Genomic DNA, 27,919 nt, shown 5'->3' with positions numbered 1-27,919 from the left:
GTCATAATTATTTATAGTAACATACTGAGTTCGGTTTGACAGATAGGCTGCTATCCATTCTAGTACATTGTGCTCAATTCCGATAGACTTTATTTTCTCGATTAGTTTACAGTGCACGACGCGATCATAAGCCTTCGAAAAATCAATAAAAATAGCATCAGCTTGGAATTTGGAGTTAATTATTGATGCGAAGTCATGTGTTATTTCTAATAACTGTGTTATAGTTGACAAGCCTCTTCTAAAACCGTGTTGCTTAGGATATAATATGTTATTTTCTTCTAAGTATGTCATAACGGCTTTACTTACTATGTGTTCCATTAATTTACAGCTGCAACAGGTTAGTGATATTGGTCTATATGTTTCGACATGTAATTTATTGCCTTCTTTATGAATGGGTATTACTTTGGCACATAGCCAATCCTTGGGAAGAGAGGCTGTACTCAGCGATTCAGAAAAGATAATTTGCAAAAAGTGAGACAGCTGCTGCGCGTATCGTTTCAAAAATTCATTTGATATATTATCGGGCCCCGGCGCCTTCTTGGTGTCTATTTCCAAAAGCAAATTTAAAATGCCCGACTCTGTTATCACAACTCCGCCCATCCGGGTGTCAGCGGCTGTCACGGGCGCACTCGATATTGGCCAGCGCGTGAAAATGGATTGGAAATAGGTGTTAAATGTATTTGCTACAACGCGCTTTTCTTCTATGACCAAACCTGCCACTTCTATTTTACTGCTCACGCCTTCTGGCTTCGACAAGTAGCGCCAAAACTTTTGCGGTTGGTTCTTTATGAAATTTGTTAACTTATTTGAAGAGAAGTCGTCTTTTGCAGCTTTTATTTCTAATTTCAATTTGCATGCCAGCTCTATTATCTCCGCAGAATTTATCCTTTTTCTTCGACGTCTTTTCTATAAAACATGACGCGCTTGACCCGCTGACCAGATTTTCAACGATCGCCGACTGTAACGCCGCTGTCGCCTATTTTTGAGTGTAGCCAGTTTTTGGAGGGCCCAAGTTCGTCCAATAAAACGCTGGTTTCGTCTTTTTAAGTTTGGCTGCTTTCTTCGCAGTCATAACCACGTGACATCTGGTGGAGGTGCTTCTCGTCCGTGTACCGCACGCCCCCGACAAGCCGGGATACAAGCTCGGACCGCAAACAGAGCACCAACGTAGTCCCGGACCATCGAGCAAGCCACCGTCTACAACAGCTGCCCCCGGAGCCCGGACCTGAGAAGCCCAAGAAGATTGTGGCCAAGACAACCACAATGGCAGCCCCAGTGTTACCCATCGTACTTCAACAACCCAGAAAGCCCCCTACCTTTCGTGGAGCTACGTCGGAGGAACCGGAAACCTGGCCCGAAACCTTTGAAAGGACCTCGACCTTCGACAACTGGACCTCTGAGGATAAGCTACGACATGTGTATTTCTCCTTGGAAGATGCCGCGAGGACTTGGTTCGAGAACCGGGAGTCCACCCTTGCAACATGGGACCTGTTCCGCAGTAACTTCCTGAGGACTTTCTCGAGCGTTGTCCGAAAAGAGAGGGCCGAAGTTCTGCTGGAAACGAACGCGAGGCCAACTACCCAATTAGACCATCACCTTCTTCACAGAAGAGATGACCCAACTTTTTCGGCTCGCCGACCCCGAAATGTCCGAAGAGAAAAAAGTGCGTTTCTTGATGCGAAGCCTGAAGCAAGAACTTTTCGCCGGATTTATCGGAAACTCACCGAAGACCGTAGCTGAGTTCCTGACAGAGGCTACGATTATTGAGAAAACTTTAGAAATGCGCACTGAGGCAACCACCAAGTGCTGACGCCTCAGTGCACCATTCGAGCACTGGGTTTCCGTGATCTCCAAGAGACCATCAGTGCCATTGTGGGCGAAGAACTGCGTAAGGTCCTGCCTTCGTCGAAGTTTCAATAGCCTAGATCACTGACATCGTGAAAGATGAGGTTCAGCGTTCGCTTTGGGTTCCTGAGGTGCAACCTGGATTACCGCAGCCCCATCCAGAAGCGATGACCTACGCCGCCGTTGCACGGCGTCAAGGTCGCCCACCGCGACCGCGTCAGGGTCCTGTAACGCCGCAATTCCGTCGTCCGCCGCCGCCAGCACGACCACCTGTCGCCCAGCGCACCTACGTGAGGAAGACGGACATTTGGGGCTCCCTCGACCACTGCCCGCTCTCCCACCACTGCGCTGAAGCCAGCCATGTGTACCGCAGATGCCCATACCGCGACCTGGGATTGCCAGGCTTCGCCGTCAACTGACTGCGTCCGAGTGAAGGTGAACGCCTTCGTGACATCGCCGACTACCTCGCCGCTACTCAGTGGAGCCCTCGACGACCGTACCGTTCGCCGTCACCAGGCCGCTACCTGTCGCTGCAGCGCTATCCATACACTGGCAAACCCCCGGGGCTGATCCATGAGCCCATATCCGAAAACTAACAGCAGCAACCGTTGGTGGTGCGGTTGCTGTTCGTCGAACTGACGAAGATCCTCCGCCGCCTACGAAGACTATGAAGAGGCTACCTCGACGACGTGACAACGACACGCCGCCGTCCCGACGAAGACAGAATGCGCCGACGAAAGACCTCCGACGACGCTTCGTCGAGTACCAGCTCGGTGACCGTGATTGGGTTTGGACCCCTATACGCCGACGAGGACTGAGCGAGAAGCTTTTGCGTCGCTATTTCGAACCGTACTAGGTCATCAGACGTATTGGCGCACTGGACTATGAGGTCGTGCCAGATCATCATCATCATCATCATCATCAGCATCATCATCATCAGCATCAGCATCATCATCAGCATCAGCATCAGCATCAGCATCAGCATCAGCATCAGCATGAGCGTCAGCGTCAGCGTCAGCGTCGTCGTCGTCGTCGTCGTCGTCGTCGTCGTCGTCATCATCATCATCAGCCTGGTTACGCCTTCTGCAGGGCAAAGGCCTCTCCCATATTTCTTCAACAGCCCCGGTCATGTACTAATTGTGACCATGCCGTCCCTGCAAACTTCTTAATCTCATCAGCCCACCTAACTTTCTCCCGCCCCCTGCTACGCTTCCCTTCCCTTGGAATCCAGTCCGTAACCCTTAATGACCAACGGTTATCTTCCCTCCTCATTACATGTCCTGCCCATGCCCATTTTTTTTTCTTGATTTCAACTAAGATGTCATTACCTCGCGTTTGTTCCCTCACCCAATCTGCTCTTTTCTTATCCCTTAAAGTTACACCTATCATTCTTCTTTCCATAGCTCGTTGCGTCGTCCTCAATTTGAGTAGAACCCTTTTCGTAAGCCTCCAGGTTTCTGCCCCTTAGGTGAGTACCGGTAAGACAGAGCTGCTATATACTTTTCTCTTGAGGGGTAATGACAACCTGCTGTTCATGATCTGAGAATGCCTGCCAAACGCAGCCCAGCCCATTCTTATTCTTCTAATTATTTCCGTCTTATGATCCGGATCCGCAGTCACTACCTGCCCTAAGTAGATGTATTCCCTTACAACTTCCAGTGCCTCGCTGCCTATTGTAAATTGCTGTTCTCTTCCGAGACTGTTAAACATTACTTTAGTTTTCCGCAGATTAATTTTTAGACCCACTCTTCTGCTTTGCCTCTCCAGGTCAGTGAGCATGCATTGCAGTTGGTCCCCTGAGTTACTAAGCAAGGCAATATCATCAGCGCATCGCAAGTTACTAAGGTATTCTCCGTTAACTTTTATCCCTATTTCTTCCCAATCCAGGTCTCTGAATACCTCCTGTAAACACGCTGTGAATAGCATTGGAGATATCGTATCTCCCTGCCTGACGCCTTTCTTTATTGGGATTTTGTTGCTTTCTTTATGGAGGACTATGGTGGCTGTGGAGCCGCTATAGATATCTTTCAGTATTTTTACATACGGCTCGTCTACACCCTGGGTCGTAATGCCTCCATGACTGCTGAGGTTTCGATGGAATCAAACGCTTTCTCGTTATCAATGAAAAGTGTATATAAGGGTTGGTTATATTCCGCACATTTCTCTATCACCTGATTGATCGTGTGAATATGGTCTATTGTTGGGTAGCCTTTACGGATTACCGCCTGGTCCTTTGCTTGAAAGAAGTCTAAGGTGTTCCTGATTCTATTTGCGATTACCTTAGTAAATAGTTTGAAGGCAACTGACGGTAAGCTGATCGGTCTATAATTTTTCAAGTCTTTGGCATCCCCTTTCTTATGGATTAGGATTAGGTTAGCGTTTTTCCAAGATTCCGGTACGCTCGATGTCATGAGGCATTGCGTATACAGGGTGGCCAATTTCTCTAGGACAATCTTCCCACCATCCTTCAACAAATCTGCTGTTACCTGATCCTCCCCAGCTGCCTTCCCCCTTTGCATATCTCCCAAGGCTTTCTTTACTTCTTCCGGCGTTACCTCTGGGATTTCGAATTCCTCTAGACTATTCTCTCTTCCATTATCGTCGTGGGTGCCACTGGTACTGTATAAATCTCTATAGAACTCCTCAGCCACTTGAACTACCTCATCCATATTAGTAATGATATTGCCGGCATTGTCTCTTAACGCATACATCTAATTCTTGCCAATTCCTAGTTTCTTCTTCACTGTTTTTAGGCTTGCTTCGTTCCTGAGAGCATGTTCAATTCTATCCATATTATACTTCCTTATGTCTGCTGTCTTACGCTTGTTGATTATCTTCGAAAGTTCTGCCAGTTCTATTCTAGCTGTAGGGTTAGAGGCTTTCATACACTGGCGTTTCTTGATCAGATCTTTCGTCTCCTGCGATAGTTTACTGGTATCCTGCCTAACGGAGTTACCACCGACTTCTATTGCACACTCCTTAATGATGGCCACAAGATTGTCATTCATTGCTTCAACACTAAGGTCCTCTTCCTGAGTTAAGGCAGAATACCTGTTCTGTAGCTTGATCTGGAATTCCTCTATTTTCCCTCTTACCGCTAACTCATTGATCGGCTTCTTATGTACCAGTTTCTTCCGTTCCCTTCTCAGGTCTAGGCTAATTCTTGTTCTTACCATCCTGTGGTCACTGTAGCGCACCTTGCCGAGCACGTCCACATCTTGTAAGATGCCAGGGTTAGCGCAGAGTATGATAGCGTGCCAGATGGCATTTCGCTATCACAGCGGCACCGTTCACGACCTTAAACAGTCCACGTTGTGCGACTCAAGATATACTACCAGCGTTAATGAACTTTGGGACTTTGCGTAACTGACCTTTCGACTTTGTTTGTTTTCGTTGCTTTGTCTCTTTTGTTTAATTAGTGTCCTTTTGTGTCTCGCTCTCACATTTGTAGCATCGGGACGATGCTTATTTAAGAGGCGGGTAATGACACGCGTACTTCTTTATCTTCATCGGGCGACCACTTCTCAGCACCTAACAAATGTTCTCACACAGCGCAGGACGCGCCCGCATGTCAACGAAGTTTGTGGAATGTTATCGATGGTTCGATCCGCTGTCTTTCCCCGCAACTTGCGCAATCTGATTGCATGTATGCGCGACGCGAATAGTTACGAACTTTGACACGCGGGTCCCAGCGGTTACTCTGGAACATTCGACGACTGATCTATAAAACCTTACGCGTTTGACCCGCTGACCAGATTTTCAACGATCGCCGACTGTAAAGCCGCTGTCGCCTATTTTTGAGGGTAGCCAGCTTTTGGAGGGCCCAAGTTCGTCCAATAAAGCGATAGTTTCTTCTTGTTCAGTTTGGCTGCATTCGTCGGAGTCATAACCACGTGAATATATATATATATATATATATATATATATATATATATATATATATATATATATATATATATATATATATATATATATATTTATTTATTTATTTATTTATTTATATAGTGTAGAAGCGTTTATTAGTCAGCGGCCTTTGGGACCAAACCATATATATATCGGCATATGGACGACGTGTTTACGCAACGTTTTCGGCTGGTACATGAGTACGCTACTGTACTCTGACAAAGGCTGGTCCACTAGCCGAAAATGTTAAGTACGTCTTCCAAAACATCCAGAAGATTCGTCTTCTCCTTCCTGCATATATATATATATATATATATATATATATATATATATATATATATATATATATATATATATATATATATATATATATATATATATATATACATGTGTTAGACATGAGGAGGGAACGGGAGACACTGGTACATAAGAAGCCGGTCAATGACTTGGCGGTAGGAGGGAAAATAGAGGTATTCTGGACTAAGCTACGCAAGAGGTATTCGGCTTTAACTCAGGAAGAGGACCTTAGTTTTGAAGCACTGAACGACAATCTAGTGCGCATCATTAAGGAGTCTGCAATAGAAGTAGGTGTTAACTCCGTTAGACAGGATTCCAGTAAGCTATCGCAGGCGACGAAAGATCTGAACAAGAAGCGTCATTGTATGAAAGCCGCTAACGCTACAGCTAGAATAGAACTGGCGTAACTTTCCAAGTTAATCAACAAGCGTAAGACAGCTGACATAAGGAAGTATAATATGGATAGAATTGACCATGCTCTCAGGAATGGAGGAAGCCTAAAAGCAGTGAAGAAGAAACTAGGAATAGGCAAAAATCAGATGCATGGGTTAAGATACAAAGCACGCAATATCATTACAAATATGGATGAGATGGCTCAAGTGGCTGAGGAGCTCTATAGTGATATGTACAGTGCCAGTGGCACCCACGACGACAATGGCAGAGAGAATAGTCCGGAGGAATTTGAAATCCCACAAGTAACGCCGGAAGAAGTAGAGAAAGCTTTGGGAGCTATGCAAAGGGAGAAGACAGTTGGGGAGGATCAAGTAGCAGCAGATTTGTTGAAGGACTATAGGCAGATTGTTCTAGAAAAACTGGTCGCCTTCTATACGCAATGCCTCATGACTTCGAGCGTACCGCAGTCTTGCAAGAACGCTAACATAATCGTAATCCATAAGCAAGAGCACGCCAAAGACTTGAAAAACTATAGACCGATCAGCTTACTGTCCGTTGTCTGCAAAGTATTTACTAAGGTAATAGCAAATAGAAAGAGGAACACCGTAGACTTCTGTTAAGCAAAGGACCAGGCAGGATTTCGTGAAGGCTACTCAACAATAGACCTTATTCACACTATCAATCAGGTCATAGAGAAATTTCCGGAATGTAACCAACCGTTACATATAGCTTTCATTGAATACGAGAAAGCGTTTGATTCAGTCGAAACCTCAGCAGTCATGGAGGCATTACGGAATCAGGGTGTAGACGAGCCGTATGTAAATATACTGAAAGATATCTAATGCGGCTCACCAGCCACCGTAGTCCTCCATAAAGAAAGCAACAAAATCCCGATAAAGAAAGGCGTTGGGCCGGGAGATACGATCTCTCCAATGCTATTCACAGCGTCTTTAGAGGAGATATTCGGAGACCTGGATTGGAAAGAATTGCGGATAAAAGTTAGAGGAGAATACCTCAGTAAATTGCGATTCGCTGCTGATATTGCCTAGTTTAGCAGCTCTGGGGACCAACTGCAATGCATGCTCACTGACCTGGAAAGGCAAAGCAGAAGGGTTGGTCTAAAAATTTTCTGCAGAAAACTAATGTTTAACAGTCTCGGAAGAGAACAGCAGTTTACGAGAGGTAGCGAGGCACTGGAAGTGGTAAAGAAATACACCTACTTAAGACAGGTAGTGACTACGAATCCGGATCATGAGACTGATCAGAAGAATAAGAATACGCTGCGGTGCGTTTGGCAGGCATGCTCAGATCATGGACAGCAGGTTGCCATTATCCCTCAGGAGAACGGTGTATAACAGCTGTGTCTTAGCAGTACTCACGTACGGGGCAGAAACCTGGCTGCTTACGAAAACGGTTCTACTTAAATCGAGGACGACGCAACGAGTTATGGAAACAAGAATGATAGGTGTAACGTAAAGGGATAAGAAAAGAGCAGATTAGGTGAGGGAACCAACGCGAGTTATTCACATATTCGTTGAAATCAAGAAAAATAAATGGGCATGGGCTGGACATATGATGAGGAGGGAAGATAACCGATGGTCATTAAGGGCAAGAGGCTGGATTCTAATGCAAGGGAAGCGTAGCAGGTGATGTCATAAAGTTGGGTGGGCGGATGAGATTAAGTTTGCAGGGACAACATAGCCACAATTAGTACGTGACCGGGGTAGTTGGACATGTAAGGAAGAGGCCCTTGCCCGGCAGTGGGCGTAACTAGGCTGATGATGATGATGATTATTATTATGATGATGATATACATTCAATCCCAAATTAATTATTTCAAACCAATTGATTCTTCCGGGAAGCTGCGAGTAGCTAGTGCGAGAGCAATCAACGGGTAGTCATCTTCTAGTCATTTCGAAAAGATGCTGTGGGCAAAAAAAAAATGAGTGATCAGTTTTGTTTGGCAGATTAAAACAGTTCAATGTGTACACATCACTTACAGGCAGTGAGTTTTCACTGTTCTGTAACGCCCCGAGACAGACAAGTCGAGCCTGATGCATTGGACCAATTGCGCATTGCTGATGGTAAAACGCCATAAAATCCGAAATGATTATTTGCTTTTCTTCAGTCTAATCACGCATATTCAGTGTGTACAGGCAAGGTCCAACCGGTTTTCCTGACGTTTGGTGTCGGTTTTGCTGTTGTTTTCCTGCGGTTGCGGGACAGACATGTGAAGTAGAGGGGGCACGAAAAAATTTTGAACTGTCGTGGAACGCTGATTGCAGGAAAGGAATATAAGTTTTGAAGAACTTTAAGGTATAGCGCCACTGGTCTTTCACAATGACCCAGTTTATATTGCGGGCAGTTTCCTAGTGTCCAGTAGCGCAAAAAAAATTATTGTTTTGGTGGATGCTTAAAAATAATTCTTTGATATTAACTGCAGGAGCATCACACATGGTTGTGACCTGCGCATACACTGCGATGATCGCTTCGAGCCACTCATGCACCTCAGCTACGGCACAGCATCTATCTGCCGAGTCATGTCACTGCGATGACAAGTCATCGCTTACAACAATAAAATAGTGTATGTTTTCGTGCGATTAACATTCTTTGCCTCCTTCGGACGTTTTGAATCTATCTATCTATCTATCTATCTATCTATCTATCTATCTATCTATCTATCTATCTATCTATCTATCTATCTATCTATCTATCTATCTATCTATCTATCTATCTATCTATCTATCTATCTATCTATCTATCTATCTATCTATCTATCTATCTATCTATCTATCTATCTATCTATCTATCTATCTATCTATCTATCTATCTATCTATCTATCTATCTATCTATCTATCTATCTATCTATCTATCTATCTATCTATCTATCTATCTATCTATCTATCTATCTATCTATCTATCTATCTATCTATCTATCTATCTATCTATCTATCTATCTATCTATCTATCTATCTATCTATCTATCTATCTATCTATCTATCTATCTATCTATCTATCTATCTATCTATCTATCTATCTATCTATCTATCTATCTATCTATCTATCTATCTATCTATCTATCTATCTATCTATCTATCTATCTATCTATCTATCTATCTATCTATCTATCTATCTATCTATCTATCTATCTATCTATCTATCTATCTATCTATCTATCTATCTATCTATCTATCTATCTATCTATCTATCTATCTATCTATCTATCTATCTATCTATCTATCTATCTATCTATCTATCTATCTATCTATCTATCTGTTAATGCTTACCTAGTGGCACAATTTTCCTGTCAGATTGGGTCACTTTGTATGTGCTCGTGATCCTGATGCCATCACCGTCATTAAGACGTCGTCACATCATCTTCGTTATCAGACCTTCGTCATGTCGTCATCGTCGCGCCGTCAACGCTAACGCAAAGTGCCCAGTAGTGTAATAGCTTGCGCCAGTCTATATACGCTTGTAGTATGATGCTTTCGTTATTCCGACTTTATCAAGTGACCCTCGTCATAAAATCGTCGTGATACCGTTGTCATCCGTTGATATTCGCCGCGCATTCGCTGCCTCATCGCCGGCGTGATGCCGTCGTAGTCACGCCATCATCATCCTACAAGATCGTAACAAAGTAGACGTCAAGCCATCGACGCCCTGCACTCATAATCATAAAATTGTACTCGTACCGTTGTCAGGCCATCGTCATTTTGTCGTCATGTGTTTTTTTTTAATACTGTAGTCGTCATGTCATCGCGGTCGTTCGATCAACCAGTCCAAATCCACAGAATTCTATTTTTTCTAAATTTAACGTCACTGTACATCAATTCCTAGATTAGAGGTATTTTTGGCCGTTTTTAATTTTATTTTTTTGCGATGTTTAACGTATGCTCGCTTCCCGGAAGAACTAAAGTGAAATTTGCATCAGGTTTGAATTCACGTGTTTATTGCTGTAAAAATATAGTAATGGATAACTAATGTGCGTGAAACTATGATAGTCACTCAAAAGGGGCTTTCGGCCGCCGAAAGTTTAGTATATTTGTTCAGCCAGGCAAAATTTTTGTTTCACGGAGGCCCAGAATGTAGTCCAGGGTTCGAAACCTAAATCTTCGATTCTTGCCCTAAGCCTAAACCTTATCAAATTCAAAGAGCAACAGCAGGACTGCCTGTTAGTTGTTATCTGGATTCACCCCTACAACAAATGCGCCGTTGCTGGGTAACTAAAGTCAGGCAAAAAATAATGCACCATCTTTGACAATAAACAACAGAAGGATTTGTTTTTTTCACGTTTAACATTTGCGCGGTTCATGTATGCTCTATATGAAATGATATATCTATGTGGTTCATGTTTATGCTATGAAGCAATAAAACGGCCGACAGGCTTCCGTCAAACCTTCCATTTCATGTTTCTCTATTTAAGAATTTACTCATATTTTGTTATTCCTAACCAATGTATGATGAGTTTGTGTACTCACCCCTATGCAGTGCTTTATTGTGTTTTTAACGTAATAAAATGAAATTAAATGCATTGCAGTTGCTAGGCTGTTTTCTGTACGAATGCTAAGAAAAAGGTAAGTGTCTTCACAATGCTCTATACGTGCACGGGATCGCTTCTAAAGTAGAAGCGCTGTCATGAATAAAGTTAGTTCTATGAAACATAAAGAAGTAAACAAGTGTTTAAATGTCTTATTTATTAGGCGTATGCTTTAATTTACTCTGCGAAACAGTTTACGGGAGTGCGGAAATGTCAAAGGAAAGCGCTTTTTTTTCGTAACGTCAGATGTAACAACTGACATCTACGGCTCAAGGCAGCAATGTTGTTTGAAAGACACGCTCACCAACGCTGGTCACACTGTGGATGTAGTCCAAATAGTCCGTGAAGGTTGTCTCGCCATCGCACTCACGCAAGCAGTCACAGGGAAATCCGTGGTAGGCTCGGCTCGCTGTGCCGTTGCTTGCGAACCGAACGTCCACCTCAAGTGAGTTGGCGCCTTTCGTCATGAGTGTTTCTGCGTCTGCTATGGAGTTCGCCATATGGCCTATAATAAAAAATGGCCTTCGTTCGGCTTCCTGTAATGGCAGAGGAGGCGCTAATATCAGTCGTCTGGCTGCTCTTGGTGTTGTTTAGTAGATTTCAGTGACGTTGATAATGTTTGGTAGGTGAGAACGTATTATGGTGCCTCTTTGAAGTGGAACAGCAAATATTACAATAACTATTGCTAGACGTGCTCACTATCACCACGCCGTGGATAAAATACAAGCAAAATTAATCCGGAGTGATTCACTATGGCAAGCCTTGTAATCATATCTTTGTTTTGCGGCGCAAAAACCCAGAATTAGTTTTAAAACCAAATACACGTGTACCTGTATGGTGCTTTGCTGCTCCTATTGCGCCTACATTGCCACAAAGTTTACTTAAAACATTACATTGGTCATCCTATTTGGACAATAGAACTATCCAGTGTAAACAACAATAGAAATATTTATATTATGGCTCTTCTCTATAACAAGACATGGGCATCCATGGTACTAGTGGCAATTACAGGGGCAGTTCTCCACATTAGCGACAACCTCCTCAAGTCGGTACCAATGACAAGTCAACTCTACAGCAATTAAGGATGTAATGAAAGAAAGTCCCTAGATAATGTTAGCTCTCGACGCTGTCGAGCTGCACGCTCTAGACGAAGAAAACTACCACCGCATGGCATTTCAATGGATTTCCAGTGACTGCGGTACACATAGCAACGAACATGGCAATGCCGAAGTGAAGAAGTCTTTGGGAGACTCAGAGCCACCCCTTGCGATTACATTTTCATGAGCGGATGCCCTTTACGTGCAGGCAAGCGCTATACGAAACCTTACAGAAAAGAGCTGAGACAATCTAAGAAATCAACAGTCGTTCGCAGAATGGACCCCAAAATAAACTATAGGCTACAGCCAAAAATTTCACGTACCGGTGCCAGCTTCCTGCGCAGACTCAAGCTGGCAGTGGCGTTTATGCGTGGTTACGCACGCCCCATGTGATTTATAGAATCTCCAGACTCCGAGTTGTGCCATGTACGTAAGCATGTAAAACATGTGCTATGTCACTGCCCTCAGCACTTGGAAGTGTGACTGAGGTAGATTGATTGTCTTGCCAGCCTGACAGCAACCGTTTTCAGAGGAAGTTTTACTGCAAGTTTGGAGTGAGTAGACCCAGCTTTCAGGCAATCGAGGACTTAGTTGACTTTTTAAAAACCACATGCCTCTACTGCAGGCTTTGTGAACGTTTGCTGTTTTTTCTGTTATGCATCCTCATTCTGTCAGGATCTTCACATATATTTTCTTTGTGTTGCCTTTTCACAAGTGCAAAGTAGGTGTACCGAGGAGCAAATTTCAAGCGCCTCTGTCTTCCACTCATGTCAGTAAGGACATTATGTTCTATTCAACCGTTACCAAGCTTTCTTACTTTTTTGTCACCGTTCTCAAGTTGATTTGGCCCAAATTATATAGCAGCGTCGACTAAATAATTTTGAAGGGCAACGCACACAAATGCTTTTCAATATGTCTTTACTACAGACATTTATTCGAAATTATGGCTCCATGAAGCTGCATTGGGCAATGTTCAAAGATGTAGCACGTCTGGTGACACGACCTGAGGACCTAACTATTGAGACATGAAATCAGTGCACAATATATGTAAAAGAGGCTACGAGCAAAATTGATTTCAATTGACGAAACAGTCAAATGTCGAAACCTTTAACTTAGCAATGAGTTGTTTAGGGGATTTCATTGGCTAGACTAATTATTCAGAGTGCTCGCTCTGGCAATATTATTACTTGATATATATACATATGTGTTATAGTCCAAGTACTGTATTCAACGCAGCAGAGCTAAATATTGTTTAGGATTGGAAAATACAGAGTGCTCAATACATCGGCATCAAAGTAATTTCGGGCTTCTAAATGCATATAACATCTTGATGACCGCTACCCACGTACAATGTTAATCCGATCGCGTCCATGTAAACGGCGGATAGGTGTTCACTTCCGCGAACAACAATTAAGTAAATAAAAAAGACACCAGTTTCGCATGAATGAGCATGGAATATTTTGTACTTGGTTTTTTTTTTCATTTGTGTGCCTTTTGTGTGTCTTCTCTCATGTCGCGCGTTTCCTGGCGTTAAGAATATCAACATACATATCACGACATACTTGTAACAGAAAAATTTGCAAATATTTAAATGCACTGATTGAAAAAGTGAAAGCTCCTGAGAGAAGAAGGGTGTTTCCTTTAAAAGTTGCACCTGCCCGGGTGAACGAATCGACTTTCCGGGAAAAGGAACGAAGGCAATTATTAGAGGTTAATATGAACAACAGTATTAGGGAAGATATATTGCATATGTACGCAGGCTTGATCGGGGAGACCGGGAAGTCTTTACCAATATAATCTCCGTGGCTTGTCTGGCGATCGCCTTCAACGTGCCAGCAGGCGAAATCAAGTACACGTTGACATATGCAGTCTAATCGAATGGTGCGTGCTATTCAGACCGTATTCAGCTTCATAATTCACTATTAATACTTATGAAATAGCCGGTTCCGTTCGAATGCAACGCATAACAGCACTTCTAAATTCTCGAAGGTACGGGGCCGATGCAAGTTAGGACACTTCCTCCAAATGATTGTGCTGCTGGAGAGTCGTGGCTGTTGTGCAAAGGCGCACCTTTTCCTGAGAGAATTAAGGCACGGGTGCTAATTTTTTCTGCTGAAGAAGTTGGCAGCTGTCATTCAATGTAAACGCCATGTTCTGGGCCAGCCGGTAACTCTTCTAACTAGATTGAGGCAAGGAAAACATGTTTTTTGACAGTATCACCATGTCTGCGACCGATCAAACCTAGGTGCCCAATGTAGTACCACACTTACCTTCCTCAACGAACACAGCAGATCTACAACTATATCCTATGTTACGTGAGGCATGCCGTTATTTTAATTGCTTCATTATTGTCCATGTGATACTGCACCGGATAACTGAACGCGGCCATTATTAATAAAGAATCTGCTTAGTTTAGCGGATGTAGAGTTGGGAAGGGCATTACATTTAGGTATGAAATATAAGTGTAACATGGGTCTTTCTCGGAAATCAGACTCGAGAATAATTTCTTTCGTGTACACCTCTAGAAAAAAGCCAAAGGATGAAGCTACCTTTTTTTTAATGAAACAAATTCTGGCGTTTTACGTCTGGCGATATGGTTATGAAGCGCCCTGTTAAGTTCTCACCATTAGGGGTTCTTTAACGTGCACCTAAACGGAAGTACACGAGAGTTTTTCCACATCGTTCCCATCAAATTTACTGACCTGCTTTGAACCCGTGAGCGCCAGTTTAGCTGTCCAACGTCATATCCGCAACGTAGCCGCTTATTAGGCTACCGCGAAGCTTTCTTGTTTTTCTTTTTGTTGCTGTTAAGGCTAGACTGGACAAAAGAGAGAGAGGGTTTATTGAAAGAAGGGAGAGAGGTCGGCTTGAGCTAACACGCTCTAGCCTGCTACTCTGCACAGGGAGCGGGGGAACAGGGACATAAAGGTGTGATGAGGAATGATGATGACAAAGACTGGACAAAAATTTTCACATGGCGTACGGGCCAAAGATTAGCATATGAATTGGCTTGCTGAAATTGTTCTCGGTGTCCGAGGCCCGACCGCTAACAAAGAAACGGTACAATTACTCCGCATTCTCTTACGCGAGGAAAACGGAAACATGAATCAAAGGTCGCGCTGCAGTTTTATTTTGATCTTCATATAAGAATATTTTCTGTAAATCTGAGCATAGGGCGCCGGATGAGGCAGATATGTTTTATTTGTTTGAAGCGGCAAGGGGGCAGGAGGTGATATATATTTTTCTCTCTACGTTTCGCAAGACCTACTTACGGAAAACTATATGCGCAAAAATACAGACGAAATATACACGCTGCTTGAAGATCGACGAAAATATTTGTTCTCCAAAGGGAACCCTACAGTACCCTACAATGAAAGCCAACACTGCGGCCGCAATGCACGCGCAATCACCGAGTGGCATTAAAAAAATAAGATGAAATAAAGAAGAGAAAGAGAGGCAACTATTCCTAAGGCATAAATACATGTCGTATCATAGTTATAAACAGCGTTTGAGCTGCCTGAATGCATATACCAGCACGCGTATAAGTACGAATGACCCTTCCGAGATGTATCGCCAGCAGTTTCCAATAGCACGACCTTCATGCGGCCCAATCCACTCAGATTGCAGCACCGCCCCAGTATTTTTCGTCTTCGCGCGTCTCACTGGAAAGCATGCACCGCCCCAGCCGTACGTCCCACTCAACAGTATTCTAGCACGGTCTAGAGCATACGACGAATGTTTACCCACCGCTCCTCCTCGACTTCACGCCTCATGTTTTCACTGCAGCCACCTGCTCCAATCTCCTCCTCGCGCCCTTCTTTCATCTACGGCTGCGCTCGGCGTTCGCTTTGAACTTTCGCTGTGTTTGTTCGTTCCGTTACGCGGAAGTACGACGCCGAGGTACGCCGAGGCACGCTGTCGCTCAACGAAGGCACGGTCGCCTAAGAGCTGCGCTCTAGAAACAAATTACACTGGCGCAGGACGGTAGTGAGGAGGACATGCGTCGACTATTGACATCTGGATGAGACGTCTCGGCCATTCCCAACTCCAGGCAGATAATCCCAGTGTAACCCCTGCCACTTGCTTGAGCTCTATGCGTACACTAGTATTCGCGTCGCGCAAGCGATCTCATTAAACAAGTCTCGGTGATAAAAGAGGCAGCAGATAGAAGCAGCGATAACATTCCAGAAACTTCAGTTACAGATAGAGTTAGCTGAGCACAAGACGTGCTCGGCGATAACTTTACCACGTGTTAGTCGCTGAAATGCGGTCACCAAAAATATTGAAAACGACTACACGTGTGAATAACACTGCAGATGCTGTTGAAAGATGTGTACGGAGCCCATGCGGCTGAGGGCCTTATATTTGACATCAATACAAGAATGTATGCTTCCAAATTACAAATGTTTTCCCATTAACGCTGATGCTAGAAATTGTCTATAGCTGGGTGCGCTAGGGTGAACTTCCACATTCAACATTGCCACTACTTTGGCTGGCCTTAAGCAAGGAGTGTATATTATTTTTTCCAGTGATTGATTTAAAATACAACGTAAAATAGGGCATGACATAGCATTGTTAACTTTTATTATGCGCGTCGTGAAGCTATATGATACAACTGGCTTGTTCAACGATATGCTCGAAACAATGGTTAGATCTTTTACTTCAATGGCATAAGCTAGAAAAGAGTTTTCATAGGAATGACAAAACTACATTTGTGAGCTACATTCCTGCGCTGTTACAAACCTCACCATGAATCCCAACCAACTGCCCCAGCTTGCCGTTCTGATTCCTCAAACTTATGAGCAAGACATGCACCTACACTAGCAAAATGTGTACGGGAGTTATTTACTAACTCTTCATGCATGACATCGGGTAGAACGCGCGAAGATCTCAATTTTCCTACTACTTCTTTCGGAATTTTCTAATTTATTTTTCTATTTCCATTAGCTTTCTGAATCAGAGCAGAGTAATATTCAATTTTTTTTATTCTCATGTATGAAGCAGATTGACTTCGTACCAGCAAAACTGACGTAAATAATACTCATTATCATTGCTTTGTCGAAGTTTCACATCAGTGATAATTTTATTTTAATAGTAAAAGTATTTAATTTGTGAGCCATTAGTCATGCGTCGATTTCCCTTAAGAACGGTGTTTCTTATATGTGTGACTACGTTTGATTACATGCATAAGCAATCAGAATGAATTACTGCATTCTGTGTCAACGTGCTTGTATTATCTATGAGTTTCAATTTCGAAACCTTAAGTACGCACCGCCTTATATTTGTCCCAATACCATTTTGTGACGGTAGCGGCGTACGTATCGGCAAATTCTGCATGGTGTAAAAAAACTGCCTGGTGCACATAAAGGTGGTGGTGATAAATACCGGAATATATGTACACTTTTGTTTTGGTTATGGTGGTGGTCAAGTAACGTTGCCGAATAAAGCATTGAGATTTTGTGATAGTAATGACACTCGCAATTAAAGCAGTGTAGTGGGATTGCGTATTTCTGATCAACTGTTCTTATAGTTGTGGGGATTCTCCTCCCGTAGTCTTGGGACAAAGGGACGACAACACAGTAGCGCAAACAATCACAAGGGCATTTATTGCACCTTTCATAGATCAATGCCTGCTAGCCGAGTTGCTATCCACAAAACATGCCGATGGGCGCGCGACAAATCTAGAAATCCGACTTACCGCGACCGCATAGCGAGCGAATATGTTCGCCCCATGCTGGATCCCAACGCCTGGTCGTTCGCGTGTACGGTCACGCCAACGGTGGCGCATTCCAAGGCGGCCACACGAGACGGTCTCGCAGAAGCATGGGACGGCGCACGCGCAGCACGGCACGTTCGTCCCGCTTGCTTCCCGAACCCCAAGAGAGAGCGCCTTCCGCTCCAGCAACCAAGTAACCCCGCCGGTAGCAGCGCAACACTCGCGCCATCTCTCGCGCTGCGCTTCAACCACATCGACCGCCGCGGGCGTCACGCAGGCCACGCGGCGAAGCGCGATTGCAGGAGATGGGGGAAAACAAGATATCTGGGGACGCGCGTGAGTCGCGCATCCCCACATCCTCCCAACCTTAAATCACTACATACTCCGGCGAAACATGTGACACGGTCTAACATCAAACTGTGCTTCGCGAACAAGGTAGAACATTAAACAGTGACCGCGCCGAGGAAATGTCCACGCTGTCCATAGCGTGCGAGCCGACATTGTCCTTGGGTGCACCGCTGGCGTCCTCCGGTCACAGCGGCCGCTTTGCAGACTCGGCGGCACGATTCCAGGCCAGGACTCCGGAAACGACGGCGCAGTAGTCGGAACGAGCAAGCGTCGCTCGCGCCGACGCGCCCTGCTGGCGAGAGCCGCAGTAGCTGTCGGTGACCGCCGGCTCTTTTGTCCGCCGCCGAGGGTTGTGAGCTGGATACAGGAGGCCGTCAAAGTCGCTGCGCCGAACTGGCCACAGCTTCACCATCGCCCGGTGTGGCTCGATCGTAGTCCGGGGCAGCAGCGCAGACGATGTGCAGGTGACAGCAAGCCAGGGGTGACTCCAATCACGCTGCGTACATTCAACACACTCGGCAAACACTAAAGTTGTGCAAGGGAGAGGAAATATGCATGCGCATCACCCACGCGGTACGATGTCAAATCGGCTAGCAAAAGATCGGGCAGCTACTCAGATGCTAAGTTCATGTGAACGAAGCTCGCTTCGTTGAGTCGAACGAGTATATTCAATTCGTGCGAGGCGAAATAGAATGAGGGGAGCAAATTGCAACCCCTCAGCGCTACGGTCCACCAGGTTGTGTCCCTCCACGTGCGACAGGCAGCTTCGTAAAGCCTTAGGCCTAAAGCGTCGCTACCCGGACAACAACCGGCATCCAAAAACAACACCCAAAATGAACGCAAAACAGGCAACCGCGAGGAAACGTCAGCTCTGTGAGGTGGTCCTACTCCGCTCGGTGCACACAGCATCCGAGTTGACGGCGCCCACCGTCCTAGACGGTGTCGGAGCGCCCGGTGCCAGGCCGCAATACCAGTCAGCCCGTAGTGGCACCCGTGGCCCGCGGCCACCCGGCTCCCAGAGCCGCGACTTCATCCGAGTCAATGAGATAGAAGAAGCTATTTACATAAGAAATTCGGACCACCCACGAGGCTTCCGTACTCACTCGCTTCAGGCTTGCCACTGCTCCGCGGGCGCTCAGCCTCGCTCTCCCAGGATGCCGACCACGTGGCTCTCGTACTGACAAATGTCATTAAAAAAGACTTGCGGAAAGGCTTAGCATGTTGACATGTTCAAACACACTACAGCCACCATCACCTCGCTCAAGAAAGCACGCCGCCGACGCTAGCGATCAAAATTCACGCTAGGCCTACGCTTCGGTTCAAACAAAGGTCTCGAACGAAGCAAACTGTTAAATCTATCGTCCGATGTCCCAAGAGTCCCACGTTGGGCAGCCAGATGTGGGGATCCTCCGCCCATGCTCTTGGGACAAAGGAGCCTCAACACAGTAGTACAAACGATCACAAGGGCATTTATTGCACCTTTCATAGATCAATGCCTGCTAGCCGAGTTGCTATCCCCAAAACATGCCGATGGGCGCGCGAGAAATCTAGAAGTCCGACTTACCGCGACCTGATAGCGAGCGAATATGTTCGCCCCATGCTGGATCCCAACGCCTGGTCGTTCGCGCGTACTGTCACGCCAACGGTGTCCAAGGCGGCCACGCGAGACGGTCTCGCAGAAGCATGGGTCGGCGCACGCGCAGCACGGCACGTCCGTCCCGCTTGCTTCCCGAACCCAAAAAGAGAGCGCCTTCCGCTCCCGCACCCAAGTAACCCCGCCGGTAGCAGCGCAACACACGCGCCATCTCTCGCGCTGCGCTTCAACCACATCGACCGCCGCGGGCGTCACGCAGGCCACGCGGCGAAGTGGGATTGCAGGAGATGGGGGAAACAAGATATCTGGGGACGCGCGGGAGTCGCGCATCCCCACATATTATAACTTCATTTCTTTTCCATTTCATCCTCTGCTAGCATCAGTACTAGCTAAGGAGGGAAGGTGTTTGAGGTCCGAAGTCGGCGCCCCTCGATGAATCGAGTTCACGGTGGCAGCGCGAAGGAAAAGCCGTAAGAGACGCTTTAATCAAACGCCAAGGTGCCATTCCGGGTCCAAGCCCCAACCTCCGCTCTCTCCACACAACCAAAACATGATATTTAAACCCTCAGTTGCACAAAAGTGTCACAAACGAACCAATCACACCGGAGGGTTCACACCAGTGCAACCGATAGCGCAACAACCTTTGTGACGCACACGGAATTGGTGGAAACAGTGGCACACTTTAGAACAAGCAAGATGATAAGCTTGCTCATAGACACGTCTCATGTCCTTCTCCCCTACGTCAGGCTCCGAGTATCGGCCTTGATGTCCTTCTGCACTTGAGGCCAGGCCCAAGCTCGCAAATGTAACCATAAGTTGCCCATGTCGTTTCCGTTTCTCCTGCAAGAAGCCGCCACGCAAGCTGCGAGAATGCTTCCACGAAACCACGGCTTATTGACGGTATGTCTGCCAGACAGCGGGCTGCCCTGCCGCCCGTGCAGCTGTGGGCTGATTCGCTTGAAGGCTCTAAACACCGTAATTGTGACCCGATGGTGATTGCACACGAAAGCATCCATCGGTCATAGCCGGCTAAGTGGTCATCAAAATGCCGCCGTCTTCACAAGGCGCTCACCAAAGGTGCGCGTGGAAGCCAAACAATGACACTGAAATTGGATGGGCATGTATCGCGTCGCCTACTTTCCGCGACAACGCTTCCCCGTCCGGAGGATAGGCCCACAAACAAAGCGCAGTCGTGACTGGGAAGTTCAACGGGACATGTGGGGAGCGCGTGGGCCTTAGCGGTGGCGGTGACCTCAAGCACACCCCTACCTTTCACTGTACGCCCATCTTCCCGAACCATCCCATTCAAGTCGAACCGCCTTCCCTTTTGTTCCGAGCGAGGGTGCAGACTGACGGCTCCTTTACGGCGCAAGCACTAAGCCGCACTTCATCGCATGCGTGGGCGTCTCCCGCGTCCCCTTTTCGCGGAACCGACCCGCGTCCTTCGCTTCCAGTCATTGGCGGATACAGCAGCGTGTGAAATCGCCCTGTGCTTTGCTGTACTCGCATAAACTGGGGCAACATAACAACAGCAACACCAACTCCATAACCTTAAACTGACTGTATCTATATTGAAACCGACGTTATCGCGTGATAGACAGGACACATAAATGCGCGTGATGGTCACAGTGCTGGCGGGCCGAAAACTGCAGACATGTTTGGTTTATTTGGATGACGTCGTTTCTTCCGCATATTTCGACGATCGCCTGAGGCGACTTGGAACGGTCCTGCAAGTGATAAAGTCGTTCGAACTCACCCCGAAGCCCGGAACGTGCGGTTTAGCGTGCGAGGAACTCCTGTCCCCAGGCCACATCATCAGCAAGTCTGGAGTTCGTCCTGATGCTCATAAGACACCTCCCAGCACCAACTTTGCGCCACCCGCCGACAAGAAGGCAGTACGTACATTTCTTGATCTGTGCGCTTATTATAGGCGTTCTCTCAAAGATTTATCACACATAGCCGAGTTGCTGACTAATTTCACGGAGTCAGACCTGGAGTTCAAGCGTAAAGCGCTGCAGGTAGCAGCATTTCAAGAGCTCAAACAGCGCCTGCAGTCGCCGCCGGCACTTGCACCATTCGACGAAGATGCAGATACCGACGTGCACTCCGGCGCAAGCAGCGTGCGCCTCGGCGCCGTGATAGTCCTGAAGAAACGCTGATCTAAAAAGTTCATAGGTTGCGCTAGCCACTGGCTATCCAAAGCGGAAGCCAGTTTCTACAACGGAACTAGATTGTATTTCTGCCATATAGACCAAGGGGAAATCTTACCTTTACCTATATGACAGGCCCTTCAATGTCGCAAGTGACCATCATGCAATGTGTTGGCTACGAAGTTTTAAAGAAATTTCAGGACGCGTAGCACGCTGGCGCGCCAGATTGCAAGAATTTGACATCACCGTGATTTTATGGCAGAACTCTTAGGTGGCGTTCCTGCGTTGAGCGTCGGCGTGCCTCGGCGTAACCGAGCAAGCAAGCTCAGCGAAAGATGAAAGCGAACGCTGAGCGCAGTGGTAGATTACAAGAGCGCACGAGGAGGAAAGTGCAGGAGAAGGTCACAGTGAAAGCATGAGGCGGAAAGCGAAGGAGGAGCGAAAGGGAGATGGTCAGCGCATGCGCACATTTGCCAGCTTTCAGGACTTCCGCTGCGGCATGGGCAATCTTGTCTGCGCTTCCGAGGGGGGCCAGGATGGCGCGAGTGGGGAATGGCTACACTCGTCCGCGGCATCAGCTGCTGATGTCACTACGCGACTTAGCCGCTGTCCAAAAATAAAAGAAATACAGCCTTAAGGTAGCGCGGTAAAAGCGGTGAAATTCTTCTAGAGCATCCGGCTACGACATGATTTCTCATTAGTCCTCGTCATAGACAGAGTAATGGCTTTTGCAGGTGAGTTAAGGCAAGCGATTCTGCTATACAGCCGGACAAGTCATCGGACTCACGAGACACCTGATGCTGCTGCAGTGACGCGGTCGAAGCTAAGGGCCGCTCCTGTAGCCACTACCATTTCTTATCCCACTCCTTCTTCTGAACAAACTTTCCGTGTTCACATGAGGCCAACCCTTAGGTCAGGATATTACCTCCATCCCCATAACAGCAATTGAGCATGTTAATGATCAGTGTCTTTGCACTTGTGTCTGCCAAGGCTTCGTTATGCATAAATTTCTGTAATAGGCCACCTTGCTCTCTGGATGAGGCGCTAAATATATGCGATATAGAAAAAAATACCAGTGACAACTGAAAAATATGGGGGGTGTCAGTGCAGGCATACTTTTCCTCAGGTCGTGACGTGCAGCGATGTGCCATTGATGGCCTGGATCCAAACGACTCCTCCGTGCAAATTATTCAGAAACTGCAATCTGGTTCTCATAATGTAATCGCTGTTCGTCATCTCGGTTACGCCGAAACTTACCTTGTCACCATAGGTGGTCCGCTGGCATTAACCGAAAAGGTCTATTACAATGACTGCGCAGTGCGCCCAAAGTAGTATATGCCACGTGCCATGTACTGCTAATCATTATATAAATTTGGATACTAGAACAATAATTTTCCGGCAACATCTCCTGACCCAGATCGAACGACGCGGAGGAAAAGCCCCTGCTATCGATGCGGACTTTTGAAGTCAGATGAGCATGATGTCACGTCCCTGACGTACCCGACCAAGCGGTGCGCCTCAACTCGTGCACATATACGCAGCGCTACACGGGGCATACTGATGGAGCCCGTCTTGCTTTGCAATTGCTTCCAGGAATTAACACCGGCAGAGGATACTCAGCCAGAGCCAGAGATGACCACTCAACCAGGCCCATCCTAAGGTGCTGAAAATTTCGAAAGAACCAAATCAGTTTCTCGTTCTCCTGGGAACGCATTCTATCAGGCCGCGATAGATGAAGAGCAAGGCACTCTTAACTTGGGTACACAGATAGTGCTGCTGTCACGGCATTAAGAGCTGTTGAGCGAAAGGAAAGCACGGATATCTACCCACCGGAAGGAACTCGCAGCGACGTTTCCACCTACAATTGCAACGCCTGTCTTGTGATTCTTGCCCGTGCAAAAGGAAGCCCCTACCGATTCGGCCATGTGGCTGCTTGCGCTGTCTGCTTGTCTGTCTTGCAAATTAGGAAACCTAAATTCCAAAATATAGTTCGGCAAAGTTCATGTGAGGCCATTGTTTCTACAGGAATCGAATAAACTCTGTTCAATCCCATATTTCAATGGTTACCATACCCCTTCCATTCCAGATAAGCAGGGACCTTCCTAGATAGAAAAACCTAGGAAGGCCGCCGTATACATCAATTCAAACATCCATGAAACACCAATCAACCTTGTTAAATGATGCACACAACCATAATGAGGTATTGTTTTAACCGGTTCGGAGAAAAAAATCATTATTAATTTTCTAGTTTTACGGGAGAGTACGCAGCGCATGCCTCAATCTTCGTTGGTTGCACCACATTATTTCCGATATCCAGGGATTCTGGTTTTGGTAGGATGTGATGTTAATGCCGCGCACACCATGTGAGGCAATGAATATGACTCAAAAACAGGCAGCCAGGTCTACTAAGTCTTCAAGTATTCAAACTTTGACTTCTGAATTATGCAGGCGCACCAACCACCCAGGCAATTAGATCTCACTTGGCGGCTTGGTTCTGGATCTCCTACTGGGGCGGCTGAGCCAGACGCATGGGGTAGAGACCACTAACCTATATTGATTGGCGTGCATACTAATACACGAAGACATTTCGTCGCAAAATAAAGGTAACTGATTGGGGCAAGGTTCGCGACGATGACAGAGCAAATACATTTGATGCAATGACTTTCATTGGCACCTTGTAAGCAATCATGCACGACTCAACGGTTTCCACGACAGTGAATGAGGATCCGGCGACCCCTGACCTAAACATCAACCTTTGGGCGCAGCGCCACCAGGACGAATATCTGGCTTATCGTGACCTTTTATGATACACTGCCCACGCTTTCGCTAGCAGCATCACTGCGCATACTCGGCTCTATGAAAAGCAACTGTCACGAAACCGTTGGCGTCACTGGTGTGAGCACCTAAGCTCCGAAGCGGGAAATAAAAAAATATGGTGCACATTTTGGGCCATGAAACGCAAGGGTTGCCATGCAAAATCACCGTCAGGAATACAATCGCCTCTCAACCTTACGTAAAAAGATTTTACGAATCAAGTTGTTGTCAGCTTTTTTCGTAAGAAACCGCATCCACCGGCAAATCCTCCTTCATTTCATGCACATGATAGTTTAGGTTTTACGATATATTTCACAAAAGCCGACATACTTGCTGTAATTGAAGAAACGACGCAACATTGAACGCCTGTACATGGCCGTCTCCGCTATGAGCTCTTTAACAGCTTCTAAAGTGAAGCCATTGACAGTTTACTCCAGGTTTTCAATAGCATTTGAATGAATGGATCTTTCCCGCCTCAGTGGAAACAGTCCGTAATGCTCCCCATATGTTAACCACGAAAGCCGGTAACAAGCTTTGACTTTCCGGCCAATTTCTTTGACACCGACAATCTCAAAATTGCATGAGCGAATGCTGGCTACTGAACTTTCGTGGTGGCTTGAAGACGACTGTAAATACTATCCAGTTCAAATCGCGTTAAAGCCGTACTAAGGTACAGAAAATGGGTTAGCTATATTAGGAAATGAAGCTCTCTGCCAATCTCATTTTACAGTCATGTGGTGCGCACTGTGGTGGCTACTGACATGGCCTAAGCGTACGATATTGTAAGTCAAACCATTTAACGAAAAATGGACATACTCGGCTTTCCGTTTCAGTTTCAGTCGTTATTAACGCGCCGAAAATTTTCTGTACGTGTAGAATAGCAGGAATTTGGTTCGTTCACATCAAACCGTGGGGCTTCGCTCTGGCACCGTTATTATATAATATTGCCTTCATGCCTCTAGCGTATAAACTACATGATGTTGATAATATAAAGCTTCTCATTTATGACCATGACGTCACACTGTGGTGCACTTAACAGAGACCCTGAAATACAATGTAAACAACTGCAGAAAGGTCCTGATGTGCTACGCGAGTACGTGAAGTCCACTAGACTCCAGGTATGGACACATAAATCTCGGTACGTATGCGCTGCCAACAAAGCGGTCAGAAATTCAGTTTGCGATAGCGACTTTCGTCTCAGGATTGGCTCATGAAGAATTCATGGGACTGAAGAGCTGTGGGTACTTAGCCTGGAGATTCACCAGTCAGTGTTTACCAGAAAGTGGATCAAGATGATAAGGAAAACATTACCAGAAACGGCTCACCTGATTTGCAGAATTGCACCATTGGGGCTCGCACTGATGGAACCTGTAGCCTCACATTATATATCAAGCGCAGTTCCCACGACTGACTGCTCAACAGTGGGACAAACTTGAGGTTATGAATAGAAGTGGCGTGAGAGCAATGACAGGTCTTCCTTGTCTAACACCAACGCTATAAGAGCACGCACAACTCAATAACATTTCTAAACTAGTTGAACAGCGACAGGAAGCAAGAAAGCTTAAAAGACACGACATTCGCGGCGCTCCATTCTTATTTCAGTCAAAATCGTGGCATGAATACGCACTGTACAATCTCCCATCATGGAAGTGCACATCCCTAACCAATAACAAGACGACAAAGCTCCGCCGGCGGGTTCAGCTGTTTGAAACAACTGAAATGACCGTACCTGCAAAGCGCTGTGTGATGTACACGGACGTGGCGGTTAACTGAAAAGGATGACAAATAGCCTTCTCAAGTCCGACAGCCTCTGAGATCCAAGCCATTCTCAGCTAGGCAACACACTGTTCAGACTCCATATTATTTAAGCTGCACACTACACAGAACGCGATAGAAACCCCTGTCAACTTGCCTATCATCAACGATGCCCACATCTATATTCCATGCCTCGGCGCAGTTAAGCGGCTTAAACAAGTAATGAAAACATTGCTTATTTGTGGGCAGACACACGAAATTCACCATTCTGCACCTGTGAACATTACAGTCCACTAGGTGCAGGCACATGGTCATGACCACAATGACCTTGTGGACCTTATCGCTCACTTTTTCTAGACACCCGTAACGCATCCTCTTTCCCTTCCCTCTGACCCCCGCTCTGTTTTCATCGCCCGAAAATCCATCCACCGGCGTCACACGCGTGCCCTGACCCCCCCGCATTTGTCCTTCCTTTCCCACAACCTTTCTCGGGTGGAAGAAGCCTCTCTCAGGAGATTTCGACCAGGGACAGTCCTTAAACCAGCCATTACTTGTGCTTGGTTTCAGTAACGTTGTTACGGTGGGAAAAGAAGACAATGTTGTCGACGGTCAAGACAATGAAGTGGCAACAGCCTCTCGGGATTCTGAACTGGTGTTTATCCTACCTTGTAAACGCATCGTACAAATTGTTTTATACGCGTGGCATTTTGGTGGACGTGCGGGGTACGCATCTTCGTCACGGCGCTCCGCAGCGGACGTCTCACCCAGCCAGGGACCATGCTTCTAGTGCAAGGCACCGCGTCTGTAGTTGCAATGCCGACTACACATACCCAGTACGTTGCTCTACCTTAGCCGCATGACCCCGACAAGTTCACCGGCCTTGATAGTGTTGACGTAGAAGGACTGTTAAAGATGTATGAGCGCGTCAGCAAGGTGAGCAGGTGGAATACGACCATAATGCTGGCCAATGTCGTGTTCTACCTCGACGGAACACCACGAACGTGATTTTATACGCACGAGAAACAGCTAATCAGCTGGAACTTGTTCAAAGAAAATTTGTCCGACGTTTTTGGCAATCCGAGCGGTCGACAAGTAGCCGCCAAGCAACAACTCGCCACGCGTGCCCAAACTGCTACCGAGTCGTATGGCTCCTACATTGAGGACGTCCTAGCCTTCTGTCACAAAATCGACACATCCATGCCAGAAGCGGATAAGGTTGGACACATAATCAAAGGCACCGCGGACGATGCATTAATCCTTCTCGTCTTCAGAAACTTATCGACTGTCGACGTCGTCATGAAGGAATTCCGCCCTTTCGAGCAGGTGACGAGTCGCCTTATATACAATCAGTTTACATGGCTTCGAAATACTGCTGCGACCTCTTCCTGTACCGACCAATCTAGCTCGCCACCACCAAGCGAAAACATGACCCGAATTGTACGCCACGAACTCGAAGCAGCGTTTCC

General features: G+C 46.3%; 1 protein-coding gene across 3 annotated transcripts in view; it reads right to left on the bottom strand.

Moving 5' to 3' along the window:
- LOC142590703 (dermonecrotic toxin SPH-like) overlaps window positions 1-27,919 on the bottom strand; it is a 188,361-nt gene that overhangs the window by 75,959 nt on the left and 84,483 nt on the right. For all 3 annotated transcript variants that reach the window (XM_075703120.1, XM_075703119.1, XM_075703121.1), the window contains exon 3: window positions 11,284-11,515. In XM_075703120.1, the coding sequence (XP_075559235.1) occupies window positions 11,284-11,515 (232 nt within the window). The remainder of the gene's footprint in view (window positions 1-11,283; window positions 11,516-27,919) is intronic.

The sequence above is a fragment of the Dermacentor variabilis genome, chromosome 8, assembly GCF_050947875.1.
Source record: "Dermacentor variabilis isolate Ectoservices chromosome 8, ASM5094787v1, whole genome shotgun sequence".
NCBI lineage: Eukaryota > Metazoa > Arthropoda > Arachnida > Ixodida > Ixodidae > Dermacentor > Dermacentor variabilis.
The sequence above is the reverse complement of the archived record's forward strand: the minus strand, read 5'-3'. Positions and strand labels throughout refer to the sequence as shown.